General features: G+C 46.6%; 1 protein-coding gene, 1 non-coding gene and 1 pseudogene across 2 annotated transcripts; all 3 read left to right on the forward strand.

The window, feature by feature from the left end:
* Nucleotides 1-200: 200 nt before the first annotated feature.
* LOC122111064 lies at nucleotides 201-794 on the forward strand (annotated as a pseudogene).
* Nucleotides 795-4,398: 3,604 nt separating this feature from the next.
* Nucleotides 4,399-12,971, forward strand: Rps10 (ribosomal protein S10). Its single transcript, XM_042683767.1, has 6 exons — nucleotides 4,399-4,478; nucleotides 5,367-5,516; nucleotides 6,164-6,335; nucleotides 10,254-10,331; nucleotides 12,089-12,144; nucleotides 12,884-12,971. The coding sequence occupies exons 2-6, from the start codon at nucleotides 5,367-5,369 to the stop codon at nucleotides 12,923-12,925; spliced, it is 498 nt and encodes a 165-aa protein (XP_042539701.1). The 5' UTR covers nucleotides 4,399-4,478; the 3' UTR covers nucleotides 12,926-12,971.
* Nucleotides 9,954-10,022, forward strand: Trnaa-ugc. The gene has a single exon. It is a non-coding gene; the product is annotated as a tRNA-Ala (tRNA).
* Nucleotides 12,972-20,606: the final 7,635 nt, after the last annotated feature.

Raw genomic sequence — 20,606 nt, forward strand, 5'->3', positions numbered from 1 at the left:
CAGGAAAGTCCATGAGACTCTTATCTCCAATAAACCATTCAGAAAACTGGAAGTGGCGCTATGGCTCAAGTGGTAGAGCGCTAGCCTTGAGCTGAAGAGCTGAGGGACAGCACCCAGGCCCAGAGTTCAGGCCCCACAACCAGACCCCCCAAAAAATAAAATAAAATAAAAGATAACAGGTGCCCTTCCTGTAAGCAGCCAGAGGTGACCTGTGAAAATGGTTCGCTACTCTCTAGACCCAGAAAACCCCACAAATTCATGAAAGTCAAGAGGTTCCAATCTTCATGTACACTTTAAGAACACCAGAGAAACAGCCCAGGCCATCAAGGGTGTGCATATCGGAAAAGCGACCACATATCTGAAAGATGTCACGTTAAAGAAGCAATGTGTGCCATTCCGGCGTTTCAATGGTGGAGTTGGCAGGTGTGCCCAGGCCAAACAGTGGGGCTGGGCACAGGGTCAGTGGCCCAAAAAGAGTGCTGAATTTCTGCTGCACATGCTTTAGAATGCAGAGAGTAATGCAGAACTGAAGGGTTTAGATGTAGATTCCTTGGTCATTGAACACATCCAGGTGAACAAAGCACCTAAGATGCGCTGCCGAATTTACAGAGCCAATGGTAGGATTAACCCATCCAAGAGCTCCCCCTGCCACATTGAGATGATCCTTACTGAGAAGAAGCAAATTGTTCCTAAACCAGAGGAAGAGGTTGCACAGAAGAAAAAGGTATCCCAGAAGAAACAAAAACTTATGGCACGGGAATAAATTTAGCATAAAATAAACGCAAATAAATCAACGTTGGTTATCGTTTAAAAAAAAAGATAACGTGACCAGTCGCTGGTGGCTCACATCTGTAATTCTAGCTACTCAGGGGGCTGAAATCTGAGGATCATAATTCAAAGTCAGCCTGGGCAGGAAAGCCCATGAGACTCCCATCTATTAGCCACAAAAAGACTGGAAGTAGCACTGTGGCTCAAAGTGGTAGAGCACTAGCCTTAAGCAAAGAAGCTCAGGGACAGGACCCAGGCTCTGAGATCAAGCTCTAAGATGGACAAAAAAAAAAAAAAATAATAATAATAGGTGCTAGGTGCTGGCAGCTCATGCTTGTAAACCCTAGCTGCTCAGAAAGCTGAGATCCGAGATCATGCTATGAGGCCTGGGCAGAAAAAGTCTGTAAGACTTTTTTTTTTGGCTGGTCATGGGGCTTGAACTCTGGGTCTGGGCGCTGTCCCTCAGCTCTTCAGCTCAAGGCGAGCGCTCTACCACTTGAGCCTCAGTGCCACTTCTGGTGTTTTCCATTTATGTGGTGCTGAGGAATTGAACCCAGGGCCTCATGCATGTGAGGCAAGCATTCTACCACTGAGCCACCTTCCCAACCTTCTGTAAGACTTTTATCTCCAATTAACCAGTAAAAAGCTGGAGGTTGAGCTGTGACTCAAGTGGCAGAGCGCCATCCCTGAGTGAAAAACCCAAGAGAGAATGCAAGGCCCTGAGTAAAAAAAAAAGACAGGCAGGAAGGTGAAATCAAAGGTGCTCCCCTAAAGGCTGATGTGCAGTTCTCTGTGCTTTTTTTCCCCCTCCAGTCCTGGGGCTTGACCTCTGGGCCTGGGTACTGTCCCTGAGCTGCTTTTGCTCCAGACTAGCTAGCTCTCTACACTGAGCCACAGCACCACTTCCCGCTTTTTTTGTTTATGTGGTACGAAGGAATCAAATCCAGGGCTTCAAGCGTGCCAGGCAAGCACTCTACCAGTAAGCCACATTCCCAACCCTGTCCCTGTGCTCTTGCACTTGCACACACATGTTGGGAGCAAAGCAGTCATTACCTACCTACCACAAGCCACGTGGGCCTCGCAGCACAGATGGCTCCTCTGTGGAGGCCTGGAGTGAGTGGGAAGAGCTGCTGGGCTATTCTAGATGTGTGAAGGGAGGTGCGGGGAGAGGTGAGGCCCGGGGGTGTCATTGAGGAATGAAGGTCTGGTTTGTCATAGCTAGAGCACCACTGTACCCGCAGTCCCCAAAACCCCAGCAAGAAGCCACACCATCATGGGGTCAGTTGTGACCCCCTCCCCCAGGCCTTCCTTCATTCTGCCTGTGGCAATTTATTGTGTGTGTGTGTGTGTGTGTGCGCGCGCGTGCGCGCGCCCATCCTGTGTCTTGAACTCAGGGCCTAGGCGCTGTCTGTAAGCCTTTTTGCTCAAGTCTAGCCCTCTATCACTTGAGCCACAGCTCCATTTCCAGCTTAGTGGGTGGTTAATTAGAGATTAGAGGTCTCACAGACTTCTCTGTCCAGGCTGGCTTCCAACTATGATCCTCAGCTCTCAACCTCCTAAGTAGCTAGGATTACTGGTATAAGCCACTAACACCTGGCTGACAAATTTTATTAAAAGAAATTTCAAAAGCAAAGAGATCTGGAAACCTTAACCAACCATGTCTACTCATTTTCAACTTGGGGAGGAAACCCCACCCCCACTACCCCCCCCCCCCCCCCCCCCCCCCCCGCAATGTCTAAATCATGCATTTAATACTGTACTAGTTAGTGCTGGAAACCCTTAGGTGGCTTTTCATTGCTTCTCTTCCTTCCTCTTTCTTTCTTTTTTTTTTTTTTGCAGTATGAGGGAGTGAAATCAGGGCCTTGCATTTGCATGTCCTTTTTTTTTTTTTTTTTGGTCAGTCATGGGGCTTGAACTCTGGGCCTGGGCACTGTCCCTGTGCTCTTCAGCTCAAGGCGAGCGGTCTACCACTTGAGCCACAGCGCCACTTCCATGGGCCTTGCATTTGCTAGGCAGGGGCTCTACCACTTGAGCCACTCCTCTAGTCCCTTTGTGCCTTGGTTATTTTTAAGGTAGTGTCCAGCCTGGGCTGAGATCTCCCTCTTGGGTTTCCCCATGTTAGTGGAGGTGACAGGTACATGTCACTGTACCTAACCATTGTGTTTCCCCTATAGCTGGGAAAATAGGCATGCAGCAGACATTGGCTGAGATGAAGTCTTACCAACTCTTTGCTTAGACTGGTCTCAAAGTTCAGTCCCCCCATCTCTGCCTTCCAAGTAAGCTTCCATGCTGGTTTCATTGTACTTTGAATAAACTCTAACTACCTTCTTGAGGCTGCTGTAGGAAGGAGGGAGGTGTGGCCAGAATACTCATTTTTAAACAATGAAACCACAGAAACACTTGAAGAGCAGGAAAATCCTTGCAATGTATCTCCAATTAACTAGGAAGAACCTAGAAGTGACCTCTGGCTCAAGTGATAGAGCACCAGCCCCTCTTGAAAATGCCAAGAGAGTGAAAGGCCCTGAGTTAAAGCCCAAGTATCAGCACAAAACAACAGAACAAAGCAAGGCATTCATTCATTAGTGGATTACTCCATAATTATTAAGATGAAAATTCAAGCTGGGTGCTTGTGGCTCATGCCTGTAATCCTACTCAGGAGGCTGAGATCTGAGGATCATCGTTCAAAGCCAGTCCAGGCAGGCAAGTCTGTGAGACTCTTACCTCCAGGCCCAGAGTTCAAGCCCCACAACCGACAAAAAACAAAAAAACCCCACCAGATTCATGATATATTGATGAGAAAAAAAAGCTCTAAAATATACTTCACACACACAAAATACATCCTATTTTTGTTAACAACTCGTGTGTGGGTGGATACAAGTTTAGAATAAAAACCAAAAGGTTAGTAAGTGAGTATCTTTGGTTAACAGGATTTTGTTTTTTTTTGTATTCGTGCTAGGCTGTTTTTGTTTTGTTTTGTCGGTCATGGGTCTTGAACTCTGGGCCTGAGCGCTGTCCCTGAGCCTCTTTGTGCTGGCTTTGAGCCACAGCGCCGCTTCCGGGTTTTGGGTCGTTGATTGGAGATGAGAGTCTCACGGCCTTTCCTTGCCCCGGGTGGCTTTGAACTCTCAGCCTCCCGAGGAGCTAGGATCCCAGGCGCGGACCACGGCACCAGGCTTTTATTTTTCCGGTCGTGGGGCTTGAACTCGGGGCCTGGGCGCTGTCGCTGAGCCTCTCTGTGCTCGCTTTGAGCCACAGCGCCACTTCCGGGTCTTGAGTGGTCACTGGCGTCTCAGGGAGACGTTTCTGCTCAAGCTGGCTTCGAACCGCAGTCCTCTGATCTCAGCCTCAGTAGCTAGGAGTCCGACGCCGGCTGCATTTTCCTCTTTACCGTCTCAAAGGGGCAGGATATCATTTGTCTAAGTTAAACTACGGGCGGAGACAAAAAAGGGACTGGAGTCTCAAATCAAGCAAAGACTAAATGTGGCGACCAGTCCCGGACAAAGCGCGCAAGCGCAGAAGCTCTCGGTGGCGTTTCCTCGAGCGTGCGCTCCGAGTTGTAACTGAGCCACCCGTTCCTCAGGCACCGCCAAGGCCACCACAACCAGGGCGCGGGTCCTGGCTAGAGGCGGGGCCACGTAGTCCGGAAGAGGCGCCGCGTCGCGCATGCCCCTTCCTTTCCAGCCTCGGCCTCGGACCCTGAAGCCGCCGTGGTGAGTTCTTCTGAAGTTCGGGTTCCATCGGTCCCCATCCGGGCCGTCCTGCCGCCACAGGGACCGCACCTCCTTGGGATCGGGGCGGGGGTCTTCCCACTGCCTTTCCGCACTCCCATTTTTAAGCAGCGAGTGTGGCTGGGGACGCAGTTCAAGGGAGTGGGGTGCTTGTAAGCGACGATTGGCTTTCCGGATGGCGGAGAGCCCCACGGGGAATTGAAGCTCTGGTGTGTTGGGGGCTGGCCAGGCGAGGTGAGGGAGTCATCGTCCCTCTGGCACGCTTTTCCTTTCCCTCCAGACTGCACCCTCCTACGTCCTTAGTTTTGGGGGTAGTTTTAGGGGGCGAGGGCACGAAAGACAACCCTTCGGCTTGGGTACCGAGCATGTCTGGAAGCGAAGGCTCTTGTTTGGTCCTCCTCTTGTACGAGAACAACCTCGAGATTGCTCTGTAGATAGTCTCTTGATGGTCCCCATATACTGGGAGTCTACAGGGTCGGTGCCCATCTGAGACCCTGAATACCACTGTTGTGAGAGCATTGCAGGTAAAGCAGATTTACACCCCCATCCCCGTGTTGTCTTAACGTTCTGGCGCCATTTTTCGACCAATTGTGAGGGGGTAGGGGAAGAAACTCATCCCTGATGAGTTGGTTAGGAGTTTGTAGCCTTCCCTTTTGTGTGTCTACTACAGTGTGTCTTAGGACCCTTACTAGTTGCTGGCAGGAGTGTAATTGATAATGTCTTTCTGTAAAGCAGTGTGATAATTGATAATGCTTTTCTGTAAAAGCAGTGTGGCATGAATGGTGTGTGGTCACCTTAGGGTGGTGGACTTTGGTTATTGGGCCTTAGCCACACTGCTTAGAGATGCTTTTTATAACTTATTTCTTGTAGATGTTGATGCCCAAGAAAAACCGGATTGCCATTTATGAACTCCTTTTTAAGGAGGGGGTTATGGTGGCCAAGAAGGATGTCCACATGCCCAAGCACCCAGAACTGGCAGACAAGAATGTGCCCAACCTTCATGTCATGAAGGCCATGCAGGTATGGGGTAGAGATGGAGGGCTTTCCAACCAGTGTTGAAGGCAAATTCCAGTGAGGTTAGACAGGCTTAAGCATGTTTGCTGCTCTCTGTAGAGCTGTTGTCTTCGGCAGTACTGAAAGGATTTCAGCTATTGGGGTTTGAACTTGGGGAGTGGCCCTTATCAGGATGGAATTCTGCTGAGCCACACCTCCAGCTCTTGTTTTGTACTGGTTGGTTTCAGTGCACTGATAATTGTGGCTTGAACTCAAGGAGCCTTGGCACTGTCCCTAGCTTTGTTGCTCCAGGCTATACCACTTTAGCCACAGCAAAAGCTCTACTGGCTTTTTAAGGATAGGTTTCATTCCTGGTCCTGGACTAAGATCTACCTACTTTGAGCTTCCTGTTGGGATCACAGGCATGTACCACTGCTCCCAGCTTCCCTCTGAAGTCACATGGGGTTTTCTGTCCCAACTGGCCTGGAACATGGTCTTCCCAATCTCAGAATCTTCCAAGTATCCAGGATTATTATGTTTTGGGATGGGGCCTAGATATTTAGTCCAGCCCTCTTCAAACTCATTTTCCTTTTTCAGCCTACTGATGGAATTACAGATGTGAGCCCTGAGGTACAGCTTTAGTCATGTCTTAACAGTAACTTTTTGCCCAACAGTCTCTCAAGTCTCGGGGCTACGTGAAGGAACAGTTTGCCTGGAGGCATTTTTATTGGTACCTGACCAACGAGGGTATCCAGTATCTCCGTGATTACCTCCACCTGCCCCCTGAGATTGTGCCTGCTACCTTGCGCCGCAGCCGACCTGAGACTGGAAGGCCTCGGCCAAAAGGTATGGTGATATCTCTGAGGATCTGCTCTGAAGTCCCTCTTTGAGGGGTGAAAAGAATGCATTTTAGAAGGCAATGAGACACTATTCTTAGAACATATCATCAGTGTCATCTTTAGAGGGACTGTGGCTTACAGGACCTTTGGTCAAGTCCTGGAATCTTTAACTGGATCCACATCTTCAGGCCGTTCATAAGAAAGCATGAATACAGTTTTTTGGTTGTTTTTGTCGGTCGTGGGGCCTGAACTCTGGGTCTGGGCACTGTCCCTCAGCTCTTCGGCTCAAGGTTAGTGCTTTACCACTTGAGCCACAGCCCCACTTCTATTTTTTTCTGCTTGTGTGGTGCTGAGGAATTGAACCCTGGACCTCAATGCATGCGAAGCAAGCACTCTGCTACTGAGCCACCTTCCCAGCCCCACATGAATACAGTTTTGGTCTGTACCTGGGACAGAGTGCTGAATATTTTCCAGCAGAGTGAGATGGTGCTTGTCCCCACGAAAGAATGTCATAGCAAGAATGTTTTTACAAGTGAAGGAAGTGAAGAATTGTTTACTTTGATGGCTAGGGGAGCAGGAATTGCGAAAAAGTAGGCAGGAGAATGCAGATGTGTATGGAATCACTGAGGATGTATACTGTGTGTGGGAATTTTCTTTGACTGCTGAGGTCATTATTGGCTTGTAGTTGCATTTTGTCACATGAACTTCATTAGAGCTGCCAAGGTTGTGGGCTGAGGTGACAAGATGAAGAATCTTAAATATGATGATTGGTGAATAAGATCATCCCTACCCACACTTTGTGATTCAGTTGGCTTACACGGGCCTGGAATTTATTTTTGGTACTACAGGTCCAATTGTATTTTATCTACTTTAAAGATTGCTTATACTTTAATGGCAAATAAGTTTCAGGGCAGGGGCTGGGAAGGTGGCTCAGTGGTAGAGCGCTTGCCTTGCATGCCTGAGGCCCTGGGTTCGATTCCTCAGCACCACATAAGCAAAAAAGAAAAGAAAAAAGCCGGAAGTGGTGCTATGGCTCAAGTGGTAGAGCGCTAGCCTTGAGCTGAAGAGCTGAGGGACAGCACCCAGGCCCAGAGTTCAGGCCCCACGACCGGACCCCCCCCCCCCCCCCAAAAAAGTTTCAAGGCAATTTACCAGATGAAATTAATACCTTTTTTTTTGGGGGGGGGGGGTTCCTGGGTTGCCAATCCAGGGCTTGAACTCAGGACTTGAGCGCTGTCCCTGAGCTGCTTTTGCTCAAGGCTAGCACTCACAGCATCACTTCCAGCCTTTTCTGTTTATATGGTACTGAGGATTCAAACCCAAGGCTTCATGCATTGTTAGGCAAGCACTCTTCTGCTAAGCCACATTCCCAGCTCTAAATACTTACAATGCTTACGTTTATGGTTTTTTGTGTTTTTTTAACATTATCTTGCTTGTAGCCCTGGCTGGCATCAAACTCAAAATTCTCCTACCTCTAGTTCTCAAGTGCTAGGATTATAGGTGTGAACTACTGTTCTGGTCCTGAAGGTACATAAAAGGTAAAAATCTCTATCTTTAAAAAAAAAATGTCATTGGAAGCCAGGTGCCAGTGGCTCATGCTTGTAATCCTAGCTACTCAAGAGGCTGAGATCATGGTTCAAAAGCCAGCCAGGACGGGAAAGTCTGTGAGACTCATCTCCAATTAACCACCAGAAGACTGGAAGTGGCGCTGTGACTCAAGTAACAGAGTGCTTTCCTTGAGCTAAAGATTAGCTCAGGAACAAGCACCCAGGCCAAGATTTCAGTCCCATGACTGAAAGCCAGGCACTGGTGGCTCACCTGTACTCCAAGTACTTATGAGGCTGTGGTATGAGGATTGCAGTTCAAAGCCAGCTGGGCAGAAAAGACCCCATAAGGCTTAACTCCAAGCCAGGCACCGGTGGCTCATGCCTGCAATCCTAGCTACTGAGGAGTCTGAGATCTGAGGATCACAGCTCAAAGCCAGCCCGGGCAGGAAAGTCTGTGAAACTCTTGTCTCCAATAAAACACTAGAAAACTGTAAGCAAGCGGTGCTGTGGCTCAAGTGGTAGAGCGCTCCTTTTGAGCTAAAGAGTGCAGGGACAGGGGCTGGGAAGTGGCTCAGTGGTAGAGCGCTTGCCTTGCATGCCTGAGGCCCTGGGTTTGATTCCTCAGCACCACATAAGAAAAAGCCGGAAGTGGCACTGTGGCTCAAGTGGTAGAGCACTAGCCTTGAGCTGAAGAGCTGAGGGACAGCGCCCAGGCCCAGAGTTCAGGCCCCACTACTGGACCCCACCCCCCAAAAAAAGAAAGTACAGGGACAGCACTCAAGCCCAGAGTTCAATCCCCACAACTGACCCCCCCCAAAAAAAAAAAAAAAAAAACCTTCAATTAACAACTCAAAAACCGAAGTGGAGTTGTGGTTCAAATGCCCAGTGACAGCACTTAGGCCCTGAGTTCAAATTTCACAACTGACAAAAAAAAATCTCATTGTAAAGGGTGGTCAAGATGCATTGACTACATATATTGACATGTTAAATTGAAGTAATAACTGCCTTACCAGTGCTGGTGGCTCTCATCTGTAATCCTGGCTATGATCAGGGTTTAAAGCCAGCCTAGGCAGAAAAGAGATTCCTAATTAAGTAAATAAATAAACTACCTTAATATCCCACTGGTGAGTTATATACAGAAGCCCAACAGGAACTAGAGTTCTTCGTGCTTCCGGGTTATATAGTTAAGCCTTTTTTCCCTGTTTGTACTAAAATTTTCACTTAGAGAAAATGTGGGTCATACTAAGTTTCCACTATTCAAATGTCTATTTAAAAAAAAAAAAAAAAGCTGTGCCAGGTTCCAGTGGCTCATGCCTGTAATACTAACTACTCAGGAGGCTGAGTAGTTAGTTCACTAAAAGCCAGCCTGGGCAAGAAAGTCCATGAGGCTCTTTAAATCAAATTAACCACCAGAAAACTAGAAGTGGTGCTGTGGCTCAAGTGGTATAGCGCTCTCCTTGAGCTGAAGGGCTGAGGGACAGTGCCCAGGCCAAGTTTGAGCCCCACAACCGACCAAAAAAGCTGTATCTATATTTGGCAAGTAAGTAGAAAATGCTTTATGTTGAGAAACAACACAAGCACTTTCTGTATGTATGTGGCATTTTAATTGAGTTCACTAGCCCAAATTACTGATTACAGGTTTCTGTAGGAAAATAAAAAATTTTTTTATTGTGAAAATATGTGCAGAGGGGTTACAATTACATGGGCAAGGTAATGAGTGCATTTCTTATCAAGCATTGTTGCCTCCTCCTTTGTTTCCCCTTACCATCCCTTCCCATATCCTCCCCCTCCCCATCCAGGAAAATAGAAATTCCTTTGCTGGAGTTGCTATCCCTATTAGCTCATCACGTGTAAGTGGTTGCCCATGAGAGCAAGTTTTGTTTGCTATAAGAAAGTTTCAAGTGGGCTGGACGCTGATAGCTCATGCATATGTAATCCTAGCTATTGAGGAAGTTGAGATGGGAGGGCCATAGAAAGTGTGAAATTCTATCTCCAATAACTACTTGGAAAAAGCCAGAAATAACACTGTGGCTCAAAGTGGTAGAATGTTATCCTTGAGAAACTCAGAGATGGGGCTGGGGAGGTGGCTCAGTGGTAGAGCGCTTGCCTTGCATGCATGAGGCCCTGGGTTCGATTCCCCAGCACCACATAAGGAAAAAAGCCGGAAGTGGCGCTGTGGCTCAAGTGGTAGAGCGCCAGTCTTGAGCTGAAGAGCTGAGGGACAGCGCCCAGGCCGAGTTCAGGCCCACGACTGACCAAAAAAAAAGAAAAACTCAGAGATGACACCCACCCCATGTGCCCATGTGTGCAGTACCCATGACTGACAGGGAAAGTTGCCTTGTTGCCCTATGTTCACAAGTGTGACTTAATTTATGTAGGTCTGGAGGGTGAGCGGCCTGCAAGACTCACAAGAGGTGAAGCTGACAGAGACACCTACAGACGGAGTGCTGTGCCCCGTGAGTAATGCATCTGGATCTGGGGTTGGGTTTGGGATAGGAACTCTGTATTCTTCGGTCCTTGAAGATGCCAAAGTGATCAGAAAAGGTCCTAGTTTCCAATCTCCAGATCAGAACAGCCACATTCCCTGTGTTTCTGTGTGGGAATTATGAAGAAATCCTCTGAGCCCTGAAGACCTGTAACTAGAATAAAACTGAGAACTTAGCGAATCTTTGCTCCTGCAGTGGAGCTGGAGGACAAGGCTTGCTCAGCTGTTACTGCAAAAATAGTGGAAAATCTTGTTTTGAGTAGATGTGCTTGCCTTGACTGAGAACCACAGGTTTGTTCTGGAAGAGTGATGAGTTAGATAGAGGTCATCTGCACTGTTGACCAAGGCCGCCTCATTGAACTAGTATTTAGTAACAGGAAGAATGGGTGTTGTATGTTGAAATTTTCAGGTGAGAATTTTCAAGAGCAGTCTTGTGGAAAAAATATTGCACAAACAACCGAAAGGGGTGAAAGCAAGCCAGCGGCTCCAAGGGATGGAACAATCTAGGCAAAGGCCCTTGGGGAGTAGGCCTGGCTCGTCTGTCTAGGCAGCTGTGGGAGATAAAAGTGTAGGCTACTGTAAGGACTTGGGCTTAATTCTGGGGAAGGTAGTGAGCAGAGTAATAGGATTCAACTCAGTTGGCAGTCTGGCTTTGTAGCAAAAGCAGTTGATTGTGAAGTAAAAGGAAGTTACAAAAGAGGTGTACTTTTGACTTCGCTCCCTCATGGTCATATTTTCTGTTTAAACTGAAATGAACAAATGAGTAAGGGAAGGGCATGCTGCAGCTTATGTGGTCACAAGGGTAGTGGTGAACAAACTTGTGGGTGTTGTGTGAAAAGAGATTCCAATTTTAATGGTATTTATTGAAACCATGTTTGTTAACAGGCTGGACAACTCCACTCCATGTTAGCTACAAATACATGCACAATCTAGTAGCCATACTTAGCAAGTTAGTTTTACTGTTACTTAAAACAATACATATGAATGTGTTGTTTCATCTTGGAAGTCTCACAGGTATTTTGTGCACATCTCCACTTGAACTAGGTCTGCTAATAGAATAGGGCCTTTTTTGAGCTAAGGTCTTGCTTGCTATGTAAGCTCAGGCTGGCCTTGTTTTTGATCCTCAGTTCAGGTGCTGAGATTTCAGCTTTGATTTTGCTTCTGTGAGCCTGTATTGCCTTTGCCTCTTAGTTCTTCCCATACTGAGCTCTTTCTGCAAGTTAGGTGCTGGTTTGAGATGAGTGCCTCAGTGATGGAAAAATGGGGGTACAGGGCTGGGAAGGTGGCTCAGTGGTAAAGCACTTGCCTTGCATGCCTGAGGCCCTGGGTTCGATTCCTCAGCACCACATAAACAAAAAGAAAAAAGCTGGAAGTGGCACTGTGCTCAAGTGGTAGAGCGCTAGCCTTGAGCTGAGGAGCTGAGGGACAGCGCTCAGGCCCAGAGTTCAAGCCCCATCACTGGACCCAAAAAAAATAAAAGAAAGGAAAATGAGGGTACAATGTAGTTAGAATATGCTTCCTGGGGCTGTGAAGAGTTGGAGTGTTAGTGTGGAAGGGGGCGCGTGGTCACAGGGGAGGAGGGAGCAAGTGCCTCAGAAGATGTTTCCTAGTCCTGGGTGGTGATCGGTGATCTTGGTGCATTGTGGGGTAGCTCATCAAGAGCTGAATTGTGTGACTTGTCTCCCTTGCTCTACAAACTTGCTCTAAATTGGTGTTTGTCTTTTTCAGCTGGTGCTGACAAGAAAGCCGAGGCTGGGGCTGGGTCAGCAACTGAATTCCAGTTTGTGAGTATCCCCCCTGCGTGTTTTCCATAAGCTGTTGCTGGTACTGGCATCAGCCTGTGGTATATAGGGTGTTAAGTTCTGTTCTTCCCTTTCCCTCAAATTCCAAATAGTCATACAGTACATGAGATGTAGTATGCAAACTTTGATAAATTTATACATTCCTGAAGTGAGCCTTACAAATGAATCGCTTCATATGGCAAGTTTGTATTTTCTGTTTCATTATTTATGATCATCATAACTCCCAGATTGAGAAAGTAAAATCTGAAATTCAACTAGAGATTGAATAGGCTTCAGAACAAGGTTGGTCTGGAATCAGATTATCTTTGAGGTATGGTCTTAAGCGGACTCACCCTGCCTCAGTTTCTCATCTGTGATGTAATAAAAGTAATAATTACGTTGAGGTCATTGTGAGATTGGATAGTGTAGGTCATATACGCTGTATATCACCTGCAGTGCCAGTCCTTACAGCACATGACTTAGATCTGCTTGTGTGAAGGAAGTCTGCATAGTAGAAACACCATCATGGCTAGTTCCCAGTCATTCCCACACATATGTATGTGTGGACACTGGGTGGGTGGCCATATTCCCATTTTGCCAATGAGGAAACAGGCCTAGGTGTCAGCACTTTGGCTGCCTGCTTTTAGGGTGTTGCTGGGAGTAATGAGACCAGAAACTTGGCAAGACCCTGAGAAAGGAAAAATGGAGTGTGCAACTAACGCCGATGTTCTTTCTCTTGCAGAGAGGTGGCTTTGGTCGTGGACGTGGTCAGCCACCCCAGTAAAGATGGAGATTGTTTTGTGTTGAATAAACTTGTAGCCAGAAAAAAATGTGTCCCTTTTACTTGTATTTCATTGCCTGAACAAGAATAGTTTGAAGGGGGCTGGGAAGGTGGCTCAGTGGTAGAGTGCTTTCCTGGCATGCATGAGGCCTTGGGTTCAATTCCTCAGCACCACATAAACAGAAAAAGCCGGAAGTGGCTCACATGGTAGAGTGCTAGCCTTGAGCTGAAATGCTGAGAGCCAGCACCAAGCCCAGAGTTCAGGCCCCACAACAGACCAAAAAAAAAAAAAAGAATGGTTTGAAGGTCTGAATGTAAATGGGCAAGATTGGATTGGTTTGGAGCATTGTCCTTGTCCATTGACATCATTGCTATTAAAACTTGTATTTAGTCTTGTGCCCTCTTCTCTTTGACAGCTCCCTGCAGAGTTGGGTTCAGTGACACTGTGGATGTGGCTGGGATACTGGCTCCTTCCATAAACCAGTCACATAGACAGTGCCCATAGTGAGGAAATTTTCATTGATCTGAAATGAAAGTTTGTTCCCTAATGTCTGGAAAATGCCAGAGGGAAAGGAGACAAATACTTTGAAAATCTTGCCACAGGCAAGGAGAAGTACTAGAGGTGTATAGACCAAATTTACTTTTTAAGGCTCAGGTTTGTATGAGACCGGAGGATAATATATACAAGTTGGCATTGTAGTCTGGTGGTGAGTGTTTGGAGTATATGGGGCCATGAGTTCAAACCCTAATACTGAAAGGCATGAAAATGTGAAAGGAGGGGCTGGGAGGGTGGCTCAGTGGTAGAGTGCTTGCCTTGCATGCATGAGGCCCTGGGTTTGATTCCTCAGCACCACATAAGCAGAAAAAGCTGGAAGTGCTGTGGCTGAAGTGGTAGAGCACTAGCCTTGAGCTGAAGAGCTGAGATACAGTGCCCAGGCACCATGACTGGCAAAGAAAAAATGTGAAAGGAGTTGCCCAGACATCTAGAAGCATGGAATTTTTCTTTTTGGGGGTCTGGTCATGGGGCCTGAACTCGGCCTGGGTGCTGTCCCTTAGCTCTTCAGCTCAAGGCTGGTGCTCTACCACTTGAGCCATAGTGCCACTTCTGGCTTTTTTGTTTTTGTGGTGCTGGGGAATTGAACCAAGGGCCTCAGGCATGCAAGGCAAGCGCTCTACCACTGAGCCACCTTCCCAGCCCCCTTTCTAACACTTTCTAATCCCTCAAAAGGAAAAGGTTTTCTCAAGGTCTTGTGTCTATAAGCAGAGTAGTTGAGTGAGACCAGGTTTCCTTGGTATGAGTACTATAGAGGTTTGATGGGAAATGAGGAGTAGAACTTTTCATACTGCAAACAATAGCAGAAGGGAGCCCTAGTATAGCTGGTGAGAGCTTAAGAGACCCATGAAGACTTAGCGAGATACCAACTTTGCCTTGCCTCAAGCAGTATGGTAATATGGTGTAGGTATGTGCTATTGTGGGGAGCTCATCAAGATTAACCCAGGACTGGCCCACTAAGGTAGGGGCTTTCATCCTACAAAACAAGTGTTTTTTAGGTTCTGGAAGTTTGAGAAGCATTTGTGGTGTACTATGTGCCAAGCCTATAGCAAAAAGCCAGGCACAGTGGCTCACACTTGGAATCCTGGCTGTTCAATAGAGTGGCGTCTGGAGAGTCAGTTATGCCAAAAATGCTTGTGAGGCCCTCTACCAGCAGAATGTGGTGTACACCTGGGATCCCAACTACAGGTGAGGCATAAGATCGAGATGCAGGCTGGCCTGGTTTGTAAACCTTAAGGCAAAAAGGGCTTAAGTGGTAGAGTACTTGCCTGGCAAGTGCAGGACTTTGAGTTTAAACTCCAGGACTGCCAAAAGAAAATACATTCTACAGAGGTGGTATTCTAGAGCCACAAGTCCTGGTAGCAGTGTAATTTAGGCCACTAGATGGCAGCTGATGGTAACTCCATATATACCGATCAACTTGGGAGGTGAGCTCTGGAACCTGAACCACCAAGAACTAGAAGCTTGCTTGTCAGAAGCAGTGTTTGGGGATGCTTGTTTCAGCACGTCCTTGGCCGCCCTGCCAAAGATTACTCAAATTTTCAGCTGGCTTGAATGATGTCAAGTGGTTTACCCCATGTCCACATACCTTACTGAGTTCCACACTGAAATGTTTGCTCCAGCCCTTCTGCTCTCCACCAAGGCCAGCCTTGGTAATTTTCTGGCCCTAAAATGTCATTTTTTCAAGGAGGAGTCTTTTCCCTCATAATTTGTTAAGAGTTTTGTTTTGGGGTATTTTTTTTTTTTTTTTGGTCGGTCGTGGGGCTTGAACTCTGGGCCTGGGCGCTGTCCCTCAGCTCTTCAGCTCAAGGCGAGCGCTCTACCACTTGAGCTACAGCGCCACTTCCGGTTTTCTGGTGGTTTATTGGAGATAGGAGTCTCACGGTCTCTCCTGCCCGGGCTGGCTTTGAACCGCGATCCTCAGATCTCAGCCTCCTGAGTAGCTAGGATTACAGGCGTGAGCCACCAGCGCCCGGCTTGTTTTGGGGTATTTTTTTGTTTTGTTTTTTGAGACAAGAGCCTTAGTCTGTAGCATAGGCTGCCCTTGAACTTAACATTCTGCTTCAGCTTCCCAAATGCTAGAGTTCCAGGCCTGCATTATCAGGCTTGGCTCAGAGTACATACATTCTTCAAGGTCACCTTGGGGTCTAGGTATATGACTCAAGTGGTAGAACATCTGTCTAATCAGCATTGAAGCCTTGAGTTCAAGCCCCAATACTAATAGGGGGGAAAGCACTAGTGAAACAATAAGGAATCCAGAGTATGTGGATGAAGACAAGCCTGTGAGCCCCTCTGGTAGGTTGTAATACCCCTGCAGTCATTCCACAGCTGGCCAGAAATCTGATGAGTGCTCAGACAGGCTCAAATTTTTGCCCTTAAGCCCCTCAGGCTAACTAGAAAAACTACAAGGAGCAAATCAAAGGCATCCGTAATACCTGTAATCCTAGCTACCCGGGAAGCTGAGTTCTGAGAATCATGGTTTGAAGCCAGCCCAGGCAAGAAATTCTGTGAGATTTATCTCCAATTAACCAAAATGAAGTGGAGCTGAGGCTTAAGTGGTGGAGTGCTAGCCTTAAGCAAGAAAGCTCTCGGATGGCTTATGTTGTGAATTCAAGCCCCAGGACTGGGAGGGGAAAGAAAAAAAAAAAAAGGTTTATTAAACTTCCTCATTTTTATCAACTCTGGGTCTGGCTAATTTTTTAAGCCATCTCTGCACATCCACAGATATGCAGAATGTGGATTTGTTGGTACTGGCAATCTTAAATTACTGGTAATCTTAAATTAGGAGTCAAGAGTTCTGACAGTCCAGGTTTAAAACCAGCTTCAGCAGAAAAATTTGAACTCCTACCTCCAACTGACCAGCAAAAAATGAAATGGAGGGGCTGGGAAGGTGGCTCAGTGGTAGAGTGCTTGCCTTGCAAGCATGAGGCCCTGGGTTCGATTCCTCAGTGAAATGGAGATGAGGCTCAAGTGGTAGAGCACCATCTTTGAGTGAAAAGGCCCTGAGTTCAAGCCCCCAAAATACTGGTGCACACACACAAAAGTAAGAACCCAGATTTTATCTTGTAAATGATACTTAAGTCACTCCACAACATTAAAGTGGCAGGTGGTGCAGAAAAGGATAACATCACTGGATACTGGTGTCTCCCACCTGTAATCTAGCTACTCAGGAGGCTGAGATCTGAGAATTGCAGTTCAAAGCCCAGGCAGGAAAGTCCGAGAGACTCTTACCAGAAAAGCAGAAGTGGTGCTGTGGCTCAAGTGAGAAAGCGCTAGCCTTAAGCTGAAGAGTCGAGGGACAGTGTCCAGGCCCAGAGTTCAAGCCCCATGACTGACCAAAAAAAAAAAAGGGGGGGGGGAGGAGTAACATCCATTGAAGGTACAAAGAGTATTAGGTTCTAGTGTCCTCACTGTAGAATAGAGTGGACTGAAATTGGTCTGCACAGTGACACACTGGGGCACGGTGTGGTCATGGGTAAGTGGCTCAGTCAATGCTGCAATACACAGGGGCCTGTTAGTGGGGAGGAGAGGGAAATCTATCATTTGATTGCTCAGTTTTAGAAAGGGAAATGAGGACAGAATGAGGGCATGGGCAGGGAGGGGGATGAAAGGGATTGTTTAAAAGTTACAGCCCATAGAAAACTTGGAGCCCATTTCTACTTAAAAGTGCTTTATTGGAAGCCTGCGATAAATGCATGGCACAGGTCCAAAAGAACAGCCTCTGGAAAAATCAGCGCTGCATGGTTTACTGACATATCAAAGAGGCCATTGTGAGGAAAAGGGCATCTTTAAAAGCAATTATTAAATGGGAGAGGATGCCCAAGCTGAGGGACTAAGCAGGCCTCCAAATGGGACAAAACTTACAAACTCTATGAATCAAGTGAGATTTTTAAATCCTGAAGAGTACTGCCTCACTCCCCCACACCCCAAAAAAGTAATTCTAGTTCATCAAAGTACACAAAAAGTTGGAACTAGGAAGGGGTGACATTTCCCAAAAAGAAATGTCGTCTTTATCTGATTATGAAACTATAACCCCACTGTACATCACAATTTATGTGTATGTGTATGTATGTATGTATGTATTGCTGGTCCTGGGGCTTGAATTCAGGGCTTGGGCTCCATTTCTGGGCTTCTTTGTGCTCAAGAATAACACTCTACCATTTGAGCCATAGCACCAGTTCCGGCTTTTTCTGAGTAGTTTATTGGAGATAAGAAATGTATAGACTTTCTTGCCTGAACTGGCTTCAACCAACCAGGATCCTCATATCTCAGCCTCCTGATTGGCTAGAACTACAGACATGAGCCACTGGTGCCCAGCTACATCACCTACATATATATTTTTTTTTATTTTTATTTTTTTGCGTCGGTTGTGGGGTCTGAACTCTGGGCCTGGGCACTGTCTCAGCTCTTTAACTTAAGGCTAGCGCTCTATCACTGAGTCACAGTGCCACTTCCAGCTTTTTCTGCTAATGTGCTGCTGAGGAATTGACAGGGACTCATGCATGCAAGGCAAACACTCTACCACTGAGCACCTTCCCAACCCGACATCATCTTTATAATAACAATTTTTGTTGTTGTTGGTCATGGGGCTTGAACTCTGGGCCTGGGCATTGTCCCTCAGCTCTTCAGCTCAAGGCTAGTGCTCTACCACTTGAGCCACAGCACCACTTCCAGTTTTCTGGTGGTTTATTGAAGATAAAAGTTTCTTGGACTTTCCTGCTGGGGCTGGCTTTGAACCGTGATCTTCAGATCTCAGCCTCCTGAGTAGCTAGGATTACAGGTGTGAGCCACGGCGCCGGCTGTAACAATTTTTTTTTAAGTTAGAGGTTAAGTTTCTTAATATGGGGGATGGTCAACTAATATTTTGATATCTGAAAATTTCACCTTCCATTGAAATCAAAAACATTTATTTAGATGTTGTCTTGTACGTATTAAGCCATTGCTCTACCATTCAAACATACAAAATAAACATGATATAAATAAACCACAATGTACAGGCTTCAGTAGCCATCAAAATTCTTCCCCCCCCACCCTCCCCGCTTTTTTTTTTCCTTTCAAACTCAGGGCCTGAATGCTGTCCCTGAACTCTTTTGCTCAAGTCTAGTACTCTACTACTTTGAGCCACAGTGCCACTTCCAGTTTTCTGGTGGTTTCTCATGTTTTTTCCTGCCCAGGCTGGCTCTGAACCATGATCTTCAGATTTGTCTCCTGAGTAGCTAGGATTACAGGTATGAGCCACTGGTGCCTACCTCACCTTATTGTTGTTATTCTTACATTTATTGCCCTAGTAATGCCTACTTCCAGGTCCAAGATGGAGTAAGAAACCTGTGAAAAAAATCTGTCTTCTGTATTTAACTCACCACCTCTCTTGGAAGTTATTTCAGATGGCTCCAGATGTGGGATCAAGAGAATGCTGTATGATCTTCATTCAGAAGGCTTTTAGGTATGTTGGATGAAGGCTCCCATGGATGTGAGGTCATTCTATACTGGGCAACTGATGACTCCACAATTATAATACTGCTCTAATGGACAATAGATGCTCTTTCGTTGTTTAGCTGTGTGTGTGCGTGCGCGCGCGCTGTGTTCTATACCTGGTTTCATGATAACTGCTCCGTGAAATAAGGATAATTAAGAACCAGCCCCTTTCTTCAAAAACACTGAAATATACAGTGAATAAATACAAGAAGACAATGACAACTGTGTGGCAAATGATGTGATAAATCAGAACCTAGGCACTAGGAGGCACAGAAGCAGTTAGGGAGGGCTACCTAGAAGTTACTTTTAATCGTTCTTTTTGTTGTTGTTGCTGTTCATTGTGGGGCTTGAACTCAGGGCCTGAACCTGTCCCTCAGCTCTTCAGCTCAAGGCTAGTGCTCTACCACTTGAGCTACAGCACCACTTCCAGTTTTCTGGTGGTTTATTAGAGCTAAGAGTTTCACGGAGTTGCCTGCATGCGCTGGCTTTGAACTGTGATCCTCAGATCTCAGCCTCCCAAGTAGCTAGGATTATAGGTGTGAGCCACTGGCGCCTGACTGTTTTTTTTTTTTGTTTAATGGGCAAATATAATCTAGCCCGTCTAGACAAAAGGGAGAAGCAAGAAAATGAAAATGCAGTGTTTGAGAGTCCTTTCCAGAAAGCAAATATACCATGTTCAAAGAAAAAGTCTAGAGGTTCAAGAAAGTATTACATAGATCATTTAGAATGACTGGAATATAGAAGATAAAGTGAAAGGCAAAGCTAGCATATTAATCTCCTGGTAGTGTTTGAAATTTTACCTAAGATGCAAGGAAGAACAACTATAGAGTTTTATACCAGGCATAACTACCAGGTGCTGGGGTAGAAGTGTGGCTCAGGTGGTAGAGTGCCAGCCAATGAGTGAAAGCCAGTGTCAGATTGCAAGTTATGCCTGTAATCCTAGCTACTCAGGAGACTGAGATCTGAGGATCATGGTTCAAAGCCAGCCCGGGCAGGAAAGTCCATGAGACTTTTTTTTTTTTTTTTGGTTGGTAGTGGGGCCTGAACTGTGGGCCTGGGCGCTGTCCCTCAGCTCTTCAGCTCTAGGCTAGCGCTCTACCACTTGAGCCACAGCACCACTTCCAGCTTTTTCTGCTTATGTGGAGCTGAGGAATCAAACCCAAGGCCTCATGCATGCAAGGCAAGCATTCTACCACTGAGCCACCTTCCCAGCCCGTCCATGAGACTCTTATCTCCAATTAACCACTAGAAAATTGGAAGTAGTGCTGTGGCTCAAGTGACAAGAGTGCTGAAGAGCTGAGGGACAGCGTCCATGCCCAGAGTTCAAGCCCCAGGACTGACCAAAAAGAAAAAGAAACAGGGAGAGAGGAAGGAAGGAAAAGAAAGAAAACTACCAGGCACAACTTGATCAGTATGTGGTAAGGATTTCTCTTGCTGCCTTGAGTGGATGGATTTGACAGGGGTTGGAGGAGTGTCAATATCGGGTGGCAAAAGAAAAACCCTAAAGGGCGGAAGGCTAGGTGGGAAGGGGCTGAGGATGTCAAGCAATGAAACAATAAACTTCATTATCACGTGGATAGTTCAGAGACATCAAACTTCTGCCTTACTGTGGGCAGCATTGTACATTTTCTTTCCGCCCAGGGCCCTGCACTACTA

This window comes from Dipodomys spectabilis, unplaced genomic scaffold, assembly GCF_019054845.1.
Source record: "Dipodomys spectabilis isolate Male_0828 unplaced genomic scaffold, ASM1905484v1 ptg000085l, whole genome shotgun sequence".
NCBI lineage: Eukaryota > Metazoa > Chordata > Mammalia > Rodentia > Heteromyidae > Dipodomys > Dipodomys spectabilis.

Excerpts from the sequence above, each read along its gene's own strand:
- Rps10 (XM_042683767.1), top strand. The coding sequence starts at position 5,367 with ATGTTGATGCCCAAGAAAAACCGGATTGCCATTTATGAACTCCTTTTT. Across the intron at positions 6,336-10,253 it reads TGGAAGGCCTCGGCCAAAAG|GTCTGGAGGGTGAGCGGCCT; the intron begins GTATGGTGATAT and ends TAATTTATGTAG. Across the intron at positions 10,332-12,088 it reads CAGACGGAGTGCTGTGCCCC|CTGGTGCTGACAAGAAAGCC; the intron begins GTGAGTAATGCA and ends TGTCTTTTTCAG.